Source organism: Coenobita brevimanus, chromosome 94, assembly GCF_032717465.1.
Source record: "Coenobita brevimanus isolate Jiangsu-jjx chromosome 94, ASM3271746v2, whole genome shotgun sequence".
In the NCBI taxonomy this organism is placed as follows: domain Eukaryota; kingdom Metazoa; phylum Arthropoda; class Malacostraca; order Decapoda; family Coenobitidae; genus Coenobita; species Coenobita brevimanus.
This window is the reverse complement of record NC_137047.1, coordinates 11,525,694-11,538,688: the sequence shown is the minus strand read 5'-3', so window position 1 is coordinate 11,538,688 and position 12,995 is coordinate 11,525,694. Positions and strand designations below refer to the sequence as shown.

The 12,995-nt window shown below is 41.7% G+C and overlaps 1 protein-coding gene across 1 annotated transcript in view; it reads left to right on the top strand.

The window, feature by feature from the left end:
• The window catches only part of LOC145413001 (GRIP and coiled-coil domain-containing protein 1-like), a 54,732-nt gene extending 44,336 nt beyond the window's left edge, over positions 1-10,396 (top strand). Inside the window, exons 5-10 of the mRNA XM_080282822.1 lie at positions 163-308; positions 1,065-1,227; positions 3,428-3,541; positions 8,535-8,699; positions 8,962-9,127; positions 10,230-10,396. Coding sequence (XP_080138948.1) covers positions 163-308; positions 1,065-1,227; positions 3,428-3,541; positions 8,535-8,699; positions 8,962-9,127; positions 10,230-10,339 — 864 coding nt within the window. The 3' untranslated portion in view covers positions 10,340-10,396. The remainder of the gene's footprint in view (positions 1-162; positions 309-1,064; positions 1,228-3,427; positions 3,542-8,534; positions 8,700-8,961; positions 9,128-10,229) is intronic.
• Positions 10,397-12,995: the final 2,599 nt, after the last annotated feature.

Below are 12,995 nucleotides of genomic sequence, written 5' to 3'. Positions count from 1 at the left end.
GCCAAGCTAGAGGGAATGGGAACATGAAAAATACAAGAAAACAGAGTGATTACGATACTACTTAACTTCTGTGCGGAAGGTTAAAATCTTTTATGAATATTATCTGTCTTATAGTAATGGTTTGTGATTGTGATCCATTGTTTTCTCATACATTATATAAAGCTGGAAAAGAGCCTTCAGGAGACTTTGGAGTCCAAAAAGGAACTTGAAGCTACAACTGAAAATAAGATCCAGGACTTGCGGAGTCGACTGATTGTTGCCCAGCATGAACGAGACCAAGACTCGCAAAATGCAGCAGTCATGCTTAGGTCAGTTTTTATTCTTTCTCACTGGGTTTGCTTTTGATAGTTCACTCTCTTTCATGCTATCTCTTACCATGTTTTCTGGACCCTATCTCACCTTATCCTGAGATGAGAAGAAAAGCCAGGATGATGATATTTTTTTTTTTTTTTTTTTTTTTTTTAAGCATCATACTATTTCACTCTTTTTCTCTGTGTGACCTCCTCTCTTCCCATTTCTCCCACCGTTTTGTCATTTTTTATTACTCTTCTTTTCTTTTCAAGTAGCTTTACATTGAATGACAAGCCAAATGGTTTCCTGTAAGCCAGGAAAACATTTACAACACTGGGTGGTGACCATATAATCAACCCATGCATATTCCCTATGTGTCAGCAAGTGGGTTGACAGAGGGTTAGTACCCCTTTTTCCCATAAAACAACTAACTCAGAGTCAAATGGCCACCCCATATGGAATTATGCTATCTGGCTGTACATACATACATACATACATACTTTTATATTTTATCATTTGCATACATTATACTCTTAATGCTGGATAAGTTTCCTATTAAATCACTGTAATATGAATTTTGTTAGCTAATAATTAAAATTTTTTGCTGTCCTGTACCTATATTGTTTTCTTACAATATACCAATGTACTGATTGATATATTGGCATTATAAATTTCATTGACTCATAAGTTTCCCACTGTTGTTTGATCATGAACCTGTTTTCATTGAATACATATAATGAAGTACCAGGTTTTTGATGATTATCATGATACAGGGAAGTGGAGAGCAAGCTTGCAGTTGAACGAAGTGGGCGTGAGAGAGCTGAAGCTTTGCTTGAAAATGCCAAACAACAGCTGCACCGTCAACCCACCACACCCACATCACACCCCACCCACTATGAGAAGAAGATAACACAATTACAGAATGAGCTGGAGCAGGTAATACGACATTGGAAGAGTATACTTTTATTTAAAAAAAAAACAGAATATGTCCTTTGATATCAGAGTAAGAGGAAATACTGGTTGGACTGAGTAAGGCAATATGTGAGTAGGTAAGGTATGGAATTTGTGTTAGCAAGAGAATTAGCAAAAGATAGAAATTGATGGATGAAGATCTTGAAGGATGAAGGGAGTTAAACATGGCAAAGGTTGTGCCACATTTCTAGTGTGCCAGCTGATGCAGTCTCTTTTCCAAAGACTTATATGAAGCATATTATAAATGATTAAATAGAATGTTGTTCAGATGATTTGGCTTTTAGGTGGAGCTGAGAATTTTGATGGCTTGAAGTGCCAAATGAATGGATGTAATGCACATTTCATTAGGCACTATGTGATAGTTTTAATACTTTTCCGTCATCCGTCATCTAGTCCTGTATTAACCCATGAGGAGCCTGGGAGCCCGGGGCTATGCAAGTTGGTCCAGACATTTAAGATGAGAGTGACCAGCCTCACTCATCCCTGAGTGGCATTACATAAGCATAAACCCCAACCATTCCTTGGATATAAACCTACACGGACTCAGTCCAATTTAAGTGCCTTAATTACCCACTAAACTACCAGGTGCCATAATTTGGTTATATGGTTACCACCCAGCATGGTAAATAATTTCCTGATGTACGGGAAACAGTTTGGCTTGTCACTTAGTGTAGAGTCACCCATAGGTGGAAGGAAGAGGAAAGAAAGACAGAAAAGGGAGTGTAGAGTCACCTGTAGGCAGAAGGAAGAGGAAAGAATGAAGGAAAGAAAGACAGCAGAGGAAGGAAGGAAGAGAGGAAAGGGCAAACACCCAAAGCAGCACTACATCGTGTGAGTGTATGGTGAGCGCCCCCACCTTTCATATTCTTATTCCTAGGGCTTACCAGCCTCATTTATAAATTTGAGTGAAGCAATAGACAGATGAATATCATATTAGTTATGTGCTGTACAGTGATGTGGAAATGAAGTTACCAAAATGAAATGTTTTTATATCACAGTAAATGCTTTATATTGATGCCATCTTGTTTTCTGTGTGTGTGTGTGTGTGTGTGTGTGTGTGTGTGTGTGTGTGCATTCCTTTTCCTTGATTGACTTTTTTTTTTTTTTTTTTAAATATCTTTTGTATGAGCACTGGAATGGTTGATATATACCAGTACATGAGTCAGCTCTTTTACTAAGGCAATCCCCATTATAAAGGATGAGTAACAAAATGTCGTATCCTTGTACAGTATGTACAGTATAATTGCTACTGTAAATTGGGATAAACTGTTAAAACAGTTCCATGTCAGCAATGAGCCGTTAACCCTTGCCAAGGTGCAGTCCTCATCAGGTACAATGATGGTCTTCATGGTCCAAGCTGCAAGCCTCATATAAGGTACCGTACGATGAAGGTCTGCATGGTTCAAGCTGCAAGCCTCATATGAGGTACAATTAACATTGGTTATAAAACATTGACTCAGGGAAGTTTGACTATGTTACAAACATTTCAGCCTGGCAGGGGTTAAATGGGCAATTTTTCTTAATGTGCTGAGGACTTAATAGTGTAAATGGGTGTCACGAAAGGCTCTTTATACCAAAGAGTGCTTTTACTTACCTATTTCTCTCAGGGTAGTGGAGAGAATGACTGGTACCCCTGTATTTCCTGCATACTCCTGTCTTTCTTGTATTTCCTGCAGGAGGAGGTGGGGGGGAGTATTAGTATGTTGGAGCAGGTAGGGAGGAGATTATACCTTGTGCACCTTTACTTTCAGAACTGCATCAAAGTAAATCAAGGCATTGTGCATTACCTCTCTTTATTTCCTGGTGAAATGCTTATTCTAACCCAATTTCCCTCTACAGTACTGTATAATCAGTGTGGTGAAAAGGATCCAGAAACATAATAGAAACCATAATTATCCAAGCCCTTATTCCCACCCAAAAGATTGGGTAAGGCATGATCAGAAGCAAACAGTGAAGAAGTATGAAAGTGAGAGAGTTATCAACCACGACGTATGAATGAAATGAGACACAGTCGTTCATGTATTTTCAAGCCTTTGGAATCTTTGCTCCATCCAATAAAAGTATATATCACCTCTTTATCAGTGAAGTACTTAGTGAAATGGGTTTTACATGTAGTGACTTTTGTCCTTTTTCAAAATAAAATAGGTAATTTATTTGTATACAGGTGCGATCACGTCTGAAGCGAGCAGAACAACAGGCAGAGGAGCCCCCTTTGCTTAAGAAGTTACAAGCACAGATGGAGGAGATGCGCTCACATCACACAGAAGCCTTACAACAGGTACTTTCATGTTCAAGCCCCTTCACATTTAAAATACTTTGTACTTGTATAATGTGCATACTCCACAGTGACAAGATGATATGAAGCCTGCTATGATGCCCCTGTTACTGGATGGAGAGATGCAGGTGAGATATCCATTCAGGAACCAAACCTCTCTGCACACATCCGTGTTCCTTGTTACAGTGAGCCGCTATCCACTGCAAGGGAGCATCAGATCACTACATGGACCAGCAGTGCAGGGGGAGGTGCCTGCCTGCAATTGAATAGTCTGCTCATTTAGACAGACTGGAGTTGATCTGTTACTTCTATTCCACCGTTTATCACTATGCTATTTTTAACGCTGTTGTTGCAGTAGTCTTTTTATTTTATCATGGTATCTCCAGAGGAGTTGATTCAGCTTTAGAGTGACACTGACCTCTTCCCAGTGGGCACTCGTGAACTGAATGAAGTTGACTGAAGGTGCTAAGAATTAACCCGCCCCATCCCGGCAACTTTTCGACCACTGGTACCCTCCAATCCCGGGCAATTTTCGACCTTTTTTTTTTTTTGCTTAAACTTTCGCTTTTGGTCAGAAACAATGGTCGGTGGCAAAGAAAGTGGTCCCTGGGGACCCTAATTAGCTTAACCAGGTATGCGATGGTCCCACCTGGCCCCGTGTTCTCCCTATGCGGTGTGAGCATCAAACGTTTTCTATGGTATTATAAGTTTGGGAAACCAATGAAAGTAAGTAGAAATGAATTTATTACAAACATAAAAACATGTGATAAAAGAGTATATTGGATTTTATACAAAAATAGAGCAGAAATAACCATTGTACCATCGTGAGAAACGAGCAAAATCGGCCAACTTGGTTCCCATGAATCGCTAACATTCTAAAATCATGATACATATAATTTTTTTTACTTACATAATACTTCTCCAATAACATTATACCATTTTACATTATATTGAACTGTTTTTACGTATTCACAGGCCTTTTGATAACATTTAGCGTAATGCTAGCGCTAATTTACGTAGTGAGTGAACTCGCTGTGACTGATGTTTCAACTCGTATTGTGCTTTTTCTACTAACATAATACCTTTCTAATATTATTATACACTTTTCAACTTTATAGAACTGTTTTGAGATTATTTCAGGCCTTACGTAAATATATAGCGTAATAATAGCGCATAGTAACACACACGGTGAAGTCGCTATGACAACTAATTCAACTTACAACCTATTTTTTTACTTATATAATTATTCTACACTAACATTGCACATGTAAACACGTGATATAATTGATATTACATCATTTCTGAACGTAAGATGGAACTTAGCGTCATATTTGCCCGTACTTACACAGGGAGTGTTATCGCGATATTTGTTTCATCTTACACAAGTAATCAACTTATAAAATACCTTACTACTAACATTACAACATCATCCACTGTATATAATTCCTATCACATACTGACCAGAATGTGGGTGTACTCGTGACATTAATTATGACAACTTACAGTAATGTTCAACTTATACGTTTATTCATGCTAACATTACACCCGTTTCCACTTTATTTCCTTGCTATCACATATTTACTGACCAGATTTACACAGTGGGTGTAGTTTTGATAACAATTCTTTCCACTTACACTAATTCTCATCTTATACATTACTTTTCTGAAAAAATAACACCCGTTTCAACTTTATATTTGACTTAGCACCTACTGACTGGCCTTACCATTATCATGAGCGTCATTTCGCCTTCCCACACAGTTTCAGAAGTGTACGAGATTATGGTATTCCTTGAAACAAGGCTGAAGGCACAACGCAATATTGCACTCGACACACTCGTATCTTGTGTTTTTTCTCTGCGTTGATGGTCTGACTGTCGAGTGCTTACATACATGGCAGCGACGCTGGGGTTTACGACGGTTTGGTTCGGAAGGGATTGCGCTGGGGTAGTGGCAGGCTGCAAGACGTAGGGGAGTCTGAGCAGCACGGGGGGCGCGGGGGCGGTGTGGGAGTCTTTCCTGGGCATGCTTGGCGATTATTTCACGTGCCAGCTCCCTCACAAACCCCTCAAAGGTCTCGGATACTCCGGTGGTCATTGCGTGCAGGTAGTGGGCGTTCAGGACCGTGATGTCGAGCAAGTGGAAAAAGAGTTTCTTGTACCACTTCATCGTTGTCCTGGCACAGTCAACACTTGAAATCATCGAGTCTGACTGATCAACTTGCCTCATGTTCAGATTATAGGCAAGTACAGACTCTGGTTTCCATACGTTGCGCCTCCTCTCGCTACGGTGATCCACGGAGTCTGTGCGGTGCATCAGGGGGCTGTGAACAGTTGATAGGAGGCAAACTTCCCTGTTGTGGTTCCACAGGGTTGCAAGGATGTTATTGGCCTGGAAGAAAACCACCTCATTCTTGTCAAGTTTCCTCCCTATCTTGACCATTTGGCGACGGTTTCTCTTGACTGTACCACAGACTCCGGTGTCGTGTTGGTGGAGGAACCTAGCGAGAAGAGGGCTAGTGTACCAGTTGTCCAGGTACAAAACATGACCATGATGAAGGTACTCTTCTATCATTGTCTTCACCACGGCCCCAGAGAGTCCTATACTCCGATCTTCTATTATATCTGTCTGTGCGCCCGTGTACAAGACTATGTCTTGCACATAACCAGTCTTACAGTCACACATAACAAAGATCTTGAACCCGAAACGGTGTCTCTTGCTGGGTATATACTGCCTAAAGGAAATATTGCCTCTCCACAACACAAGACTCTCGTCTATGACGAGGTCTCTGTAGGGATAAAATGAGGAGCGGAACATTTCCCGTAAATGATCAAATACCAGCCTAATTCTCCTCATTTTATCGGTGTTATTTGCATTGGCTGGATCATCTGCATCAAAAAAGTGGAGGCGGCCGAGAATAAACTGAAATCTATTACGACCCATCACCTTTCCAAAGAAAGGTGTTAGGATGATTGGGTCCGTTGTCCAATAGGCGGGAATTTGATTTTTCTTCACCACACCCATCAAGATTACCAGGGCCAAAAATAGGAACATCTCTGATATAGTCACGGGAAAGTCATACTGTTCTGCATGCTTGCTTGTGGTTCCTAGGCGTTCACTTTCAAGGCACTGGGATTGTGAAAATATATTCGTCTGTTCTACTATGCGCCCAACAAACGCCTCATCAAAAAACAAATTGAAAAAATCTAAACGTGACGACCCAGCATTTACACCTGGAGCCGTGCAACCTGACCGCCACTCCTCAGTGAAAGGGTGAATGATGGGAGTAAAATTACTCCCATCCTCCCAGTTCCACGTGACACCACCGTCTCCAGCCACGTCACCATCGTCCCCTTCGTCAGGGTGGGGAGGTGAGGGTGGTGGGGGAGGTTGGGGAGGTGGAGAGCGGCGCCTTTCATCACTCGCACTTCTCTTCCCTCTCCCTTTTCCTTTGCCCTTTCCCTTCCCTTTCTTTCCTTTCCCCACATCCTGGGGCTGTGGGGAGGAAGTTTGGGCATATTCAGGGGCGAAAGAAGTGCTGGGGAGTGACTCAACCTCCTCTCCCCTAGGCCTACGAGCACCACGTGCTCATGCTGCCTCCCTCACACCACTGGCCCCTTCACCCCGCACTACCCCCACACCACTCTCACTTTCACCCCGCGCTGCCGCCACAACACTTTCCCATTCTTCCAGCAATCCCACCACACCACTTGCTACTTCCCCAGACAAAGTACTTGAACCATACCTTAGGTGTCGTCTCGCCCCATCTTCTGATCCACGTGGTGATATTTTTTCCTTTCCCAACCACTCGGCGATATCACGTCCTAGCCCTCCGTCATCCTCATCGTCCTCATCCTCGTCCTGATCAGAATCGTGATGGAGAGATAGCTGTGCACGTGGTTGGGGAGCAGCCTGGCCTTCCCTTGCATTACGGTATGTCACATACCGCATTTTTTGGGGCGAAGGGACCTCCTCATCACTGCTACTTATTTCTTCCTCTGGCTGGACGTAATCGCGATCCACCACATCATCATCGAGTGGAGAATCACTGTCTCCAGTGAAGGCTTCCAGGACGGATGCAATTTGCTCATCTGAGAGACCTTTCCGCGCCATGTCTGACCTGGGTCACTGCTGGCAGGTGAGTGACCGAGACAAGGGCGAGCGCGGGTCACGCGGGGTCTAGGACGCTGCCCGCCTGGCGGCAGGTAGGGGAGGCTTGGGTACCCGGGCGAAACGAAAATCTCCTGCGAATTTTGAAAATTGTGGAAATTATGAACCTTGCAATTGCAGGACGTTGAAGTACGTCCTCGGGACTGGCTGTGACAAAACGTGAGGACGTGGAAGTACGTCCTCGGGACGGCGTGGGTTAATTTTTAAAATGTCATCATTTTGTTCGTGGCAAAATGTTTGCATGCATCGGTCTCAGTCATCTAAGGGTGACTTTCCAGTCTGCTTGATATCTGGCACCCTCCTGATTCATTCCCTTAACCTCATATTGGAAGTTTGCCTATGATCCCCAATAGTAATAGATTAGATTTGCTGTCTTGCCATATATTATAGAGTACAGTAGATTTTGTTCCGAAGAGTGAAAACTTGGTGGGAGAAAAGAGTGGGTGATTAATAAGATAAAATTGGCTAGAGGGAGTGAAGAGCAGTAATGTAAGATTTTTTTTTTTTTTTTTTTTTTTTTTTTTTTTTTAAGGGGAAGGGGGATCTTCCTGGCTAGATATATAAAAACAGAATGAGGCTGAGAGCAAAGAAAGAATTGTATCAACGTTAGTACAATAAGCTTCCATCGTGCTTTTTTTTTTTTTTCCTGTAACTCTATGGGAAAATTGCCTCTTTAAAAGTTCCATTGTAGCCTGTGAAGCTGACTTGCCTGGTTTTCCCTTATTCACATAGTACCAGTTGCTTAGAAAAAGATGTGATATTTTGGAAAGCATCCCTGACTTACACTGAGGACTTACGGTAGTGTAATTTGTCAATATGCAATGTTAAAGGAGCGAGCCCGTGCAGGTGTTGTGGAAGAGGGAGCGCGAGGGTTGGCGAGAGCACAAGAGGAACGTGTAGCCACCCTGGAAGCCCGGCTGGCAGAACTCTCAGTAACTGTGGCCTCATACCACCGCACACACCAAGACCACCTTCATGCAATACACACTCTCAAGGTCAGATTTACGAAGCTTGTTATCATATCCTCATAATGTGTAGTGCACCAGAACAGTAATTTAAAAATCTGGTAAATTGGACAGCTGCTGTGTAGGACTGAAGTGTGTCTTATGTCTGTAATCATTGTAGTAATAGCAGAAATAAGCTTCTATTTTTTGATGTGATATCTGGTTAATTTGTGCTTAAGAATGGCTAGTGTTTGTTAGGGGGCATTCCTATTCGATGGTGAGAATTGATTGTAACAGTTATATCTTGGTATAGGAGAAAGTGTCTGAGCTAGCAGAAGAGAAGACATCACTGCTTTCACGTTTAGAGTCAGAGCGTGAGAGTGGGACCGACATCAGCACACTCTGTCGCCGTCTTGTTACCCTCAGAGAACAGCTTGTCAAGGCCAATCTTAATACTGAACACCCTGTTGATGTTGAAGGTAAAGGCAGGTTTCTTTTTGTGACTTGGAAAAGCTTTTAAGAAGGGTTAAAAATACCATTTATTGTAAAACAGAAGAGGTACCGGTACGGTATATCTTTCATAAAGTACTGTTCAGCAGGGCAATTGCACCATTTTTTTGCTGCTTTTTTCATTAATTGTTAGTGTAACAGAAACTACAGGTGTGATTTGCTTCAGCTAATTGCTTCAAGTTACGGGTTTATGTATGAGGAAAATGAAAACGGAGTTGCTGTGCAAAATAATAAAGCACTGATATACCAGTATGGGAAAACATGATAGTGCAGTTGCCCAATCCTTTGGGGCAATCTGGCAAATCCATATAAAAGTAAAGTATTCATCCATCTATCATCCAGTCCTATGTTGCCTCATGAGGAGCGGAGGAGCCCGGGGCTAGGCTAGTTGATCCTGATATTAAGATGAGAGGGACCAGCCCCACTCATTCCTGAGTGGCATTTCATGAGCAATAAACCCCAACCATCCCTTGGACATAAACGTACACAGGCTCAATCCAATTGGAGCACCTTAATTACCCACTAAACCACCAGACGCCATAATTTGGTTATATGGTTACCACCCATCGTATAGTGTGGATATTGTGGCCATGGGTTCTATTTTGTATTGGCACAGAGTTGGGGTGAGGTCATCACCAAACATTTGGACTTCAAGCAGCCTTATATATATTGTCTAGAAGAGGATCAGCAAGTCTCTCTCTCTCTTTCTTTCTCTCTCTCTTTCATTTAGATCAGAGAGCCGACTATAGATCTCCCCACCCTGTGTAAGTGTTGGAAATAGGTTTACTGATGGGATGATGATGATGATGATGATGATGATTTATGGATGTGAAGAGACTTTGTGTAGATGTAGCTTAGAATTTAGTAGGCGTAAATGATATATGAATGGATGTACTGATACTGTAATACCCATATAACTGGGCTCTGTTTTGAAAATATTTTTCCGGTTTCTGGCTCTATTTACCCCATTATCATGATGATACTAACATAATTGTTCATATTTTTTATTTTAATAAGGTCAAGTTCAGAGGCTTTTAGACCTCATTATGTGAATAAAGCTTACTTTTACAGGCCTCCTGTTTGGTGGAGAAAATATTCATGCTCGCTGTCAACAAGAATATGATAACCTGAAGGAAGAATTTGAAAATTACAAAATATCCTCAAAGCAGCAAGCAAAGTGAGTTACAGATTCACTTAATGTCCATGTATAGTATACACTAGACCCTCATTATAACGAACTTTTTTTTGGGGGGGGGGTGACAGCCTGATCTGATAAAACAGATAGTCCATTAAATCCAATGGTCTCCCCCCCCCCCAGAGGTGGGATTTCAAGCACATGTTTGAAAATAAATGAGTACAGTAACATATTCTAGTATTAAAAATGAATATTATACCCATTTTACTTTAACTCTGCCCATAATTTCACCTCTTTGCAGCTGTTTGACATCCTTAACATTTCTCTTGACTAGTACAGTATTACTATAGTCTATTATTACAACTCAGCAGTCATGATGGAGAGAGAGCTGTTGCACCCCACTTACCAGACATTGTTCATTACAGCTGGGTAATTTGGTGGCCTTCGTAGCATCTGTTAAATCCAGTGTTCAGTCAGTCGAGGTTCAGTAAAGCCAGGGTCTACTGAATTTTGTAAGAAGAGATATTCGTAAGATGCAGTGCAGCCAGTGGTCCTTTTGAGAATAGTTAGAATGTAATATATTTTTTGCCAGTCACATTGTTTCACTTAATAAGTATAGTTTCCCTGAACAGGAGTGTAGGTGAGCCAGTATGCAAGGGTGAGTGCAATAAGACAGTTGAGGAACTGAGGCACAAGATCCGCAGCCTCACCTCTGCTGCTCAGGCTGCCACCGATTCCCATTCACAGCAAGTTGCATCACTGAAACAGGTAACGATACCCATTTGAGTAAATAGTGTGTTCATAAGATGTATTGTACATGTCCATATATATACGGTTCATTTCTTCAGTTGTAATTTTGAAAGAAGCTACTTACTGGAGCAGTAGAGATGTTGTATATGAGGAGTACACTTGGAGTTACCAGAGGAGAAAGTTGAATAAATGAATATATGTGCAGACAGAGTGGTTAGGAAGTGGATATACAGTAAGCCCTATCTAAAGTGAACTCACTGGGGCGGTAAGTGAGCTGTTGAATCTGATGTTTGACAATCATCATTTTTGAACTCAGATTCTCTGCAGTGTACAGGTATCCCTACCCTAGGTCATTAGTTGCACAGCAGCATCCAGAGGGGTCATATTGTTGTGTTTCATGTCATATTGCATCATTTATAATGGCTCCAACATGCCTGCATGCATCAGCCTTGGTCACTTGATAGCAGCTGTCCATGCTGCTTGATCTCTGGCAGCATCCCTGTTCAGTCCCTCATCCCTGAGGTTACACACTGTGATCTTGTCACGGGTGTTTTTTTTGTTTGCCTCTCGCAACCCTACCCCTCGTTGCATGCACCTCTCACTTCCCACCTTCTGTACCCAACTGTCATCCTCCATCCTCTGAACATGCCCAAACCACCTCAATCTAACCCTCTTCATCACAACATCAGTACAATCTAGTTCCATTCTTCCTCTCAACTCTTCAATCAGTATTAAAATACAGTGCTGTACATTAAGAAAAAAAAAAAAAGTTTAATCACCTCTCCTCATGTGGTCCATCTCTGTCAGTCAGCCAAATCCACCATATGTACCAAACCTTGTTCAGTATATGTTGAACTTGTTTGGTTGGCTCAGAGAGGTAAGGCAAAATTGGTTGCATTGAAGTTCATTATAAAGAGGGCATACTGTAATAGGTGAAGATTACCCTTGGAGTACAATTGCTCTTTTTTTTTTATTAGCTATATTTTTGCTTTATGTATGTTTCTTAACCCTTTTGTTACAGTGTCTCTCACCTAAGCTGAAGAAAATACTGTAGACGAGCAATGGAAAAAATAAAAAGACATTGTCATGCTAATGAAGTTAAGAAGAATGTAATGTGATGATTAATTGAATATATGGAATGCATGGAGATGTGATGATTAGTAGATTTTTATACATGAACAAAATTTATGGGAAACTGAGAAGAAGATGGAATGTGTAAGTAGTGGAGTACAAGAGGGAAGGTGGCTTAGATTACTGGGAAAGACTAAATCAGTCAGGAGTTCTGTGACTCAAGAAAACAGGTACCACAATATTAATTTTCTTTGTCTTATTTGAAGGAGATAGCGAATTTGAGAGAGAGTAACGATAATCAGATTCGAAGAATTGAAAGTGAGCACAGAGCCACAGTTGCTGCCCTGGAGCAGCAGCTGTCACAGCAGCAACAGCGTTCCCTCACCACACTTAGTGAACGAGATCAGGAGATTCAGCGTCTGACAGAGCAGCTGCATCAAGCCCAAAAGGCACCACCTCAGGTCAGTTCTTTTTATAAATCACATCCTTAACCTATTCACACCCAGATGAGCACATGTCCTTCCCTGTAGAATAGGCCTGTACAACATAACCCACATTCTGCAGCTTTGCACTACACATACCACACAATGCAGACACAATGTCAGCAATGCAGGGAACCTATGGTACAACACCATTGGGCAGTAGCTTACCTGCGGTCACTGGGTTTGCAGGGGGAAGCATGACCGGGAGTGAGCAACAACAATCCTGCACAGTTACACCCCATGTTACTAAGAACACATTAATTTGGCTTAATAGTGCCCTTTATCTTTCCTGATTGCTTAGTTGTAACAAGAGATTAACACTAGAATATTGTATGGTGATAGCCACAAAGAAGTTTTATGGAAGGGATGTAAAGCAGTGATATGGTTATAATTTGCCAC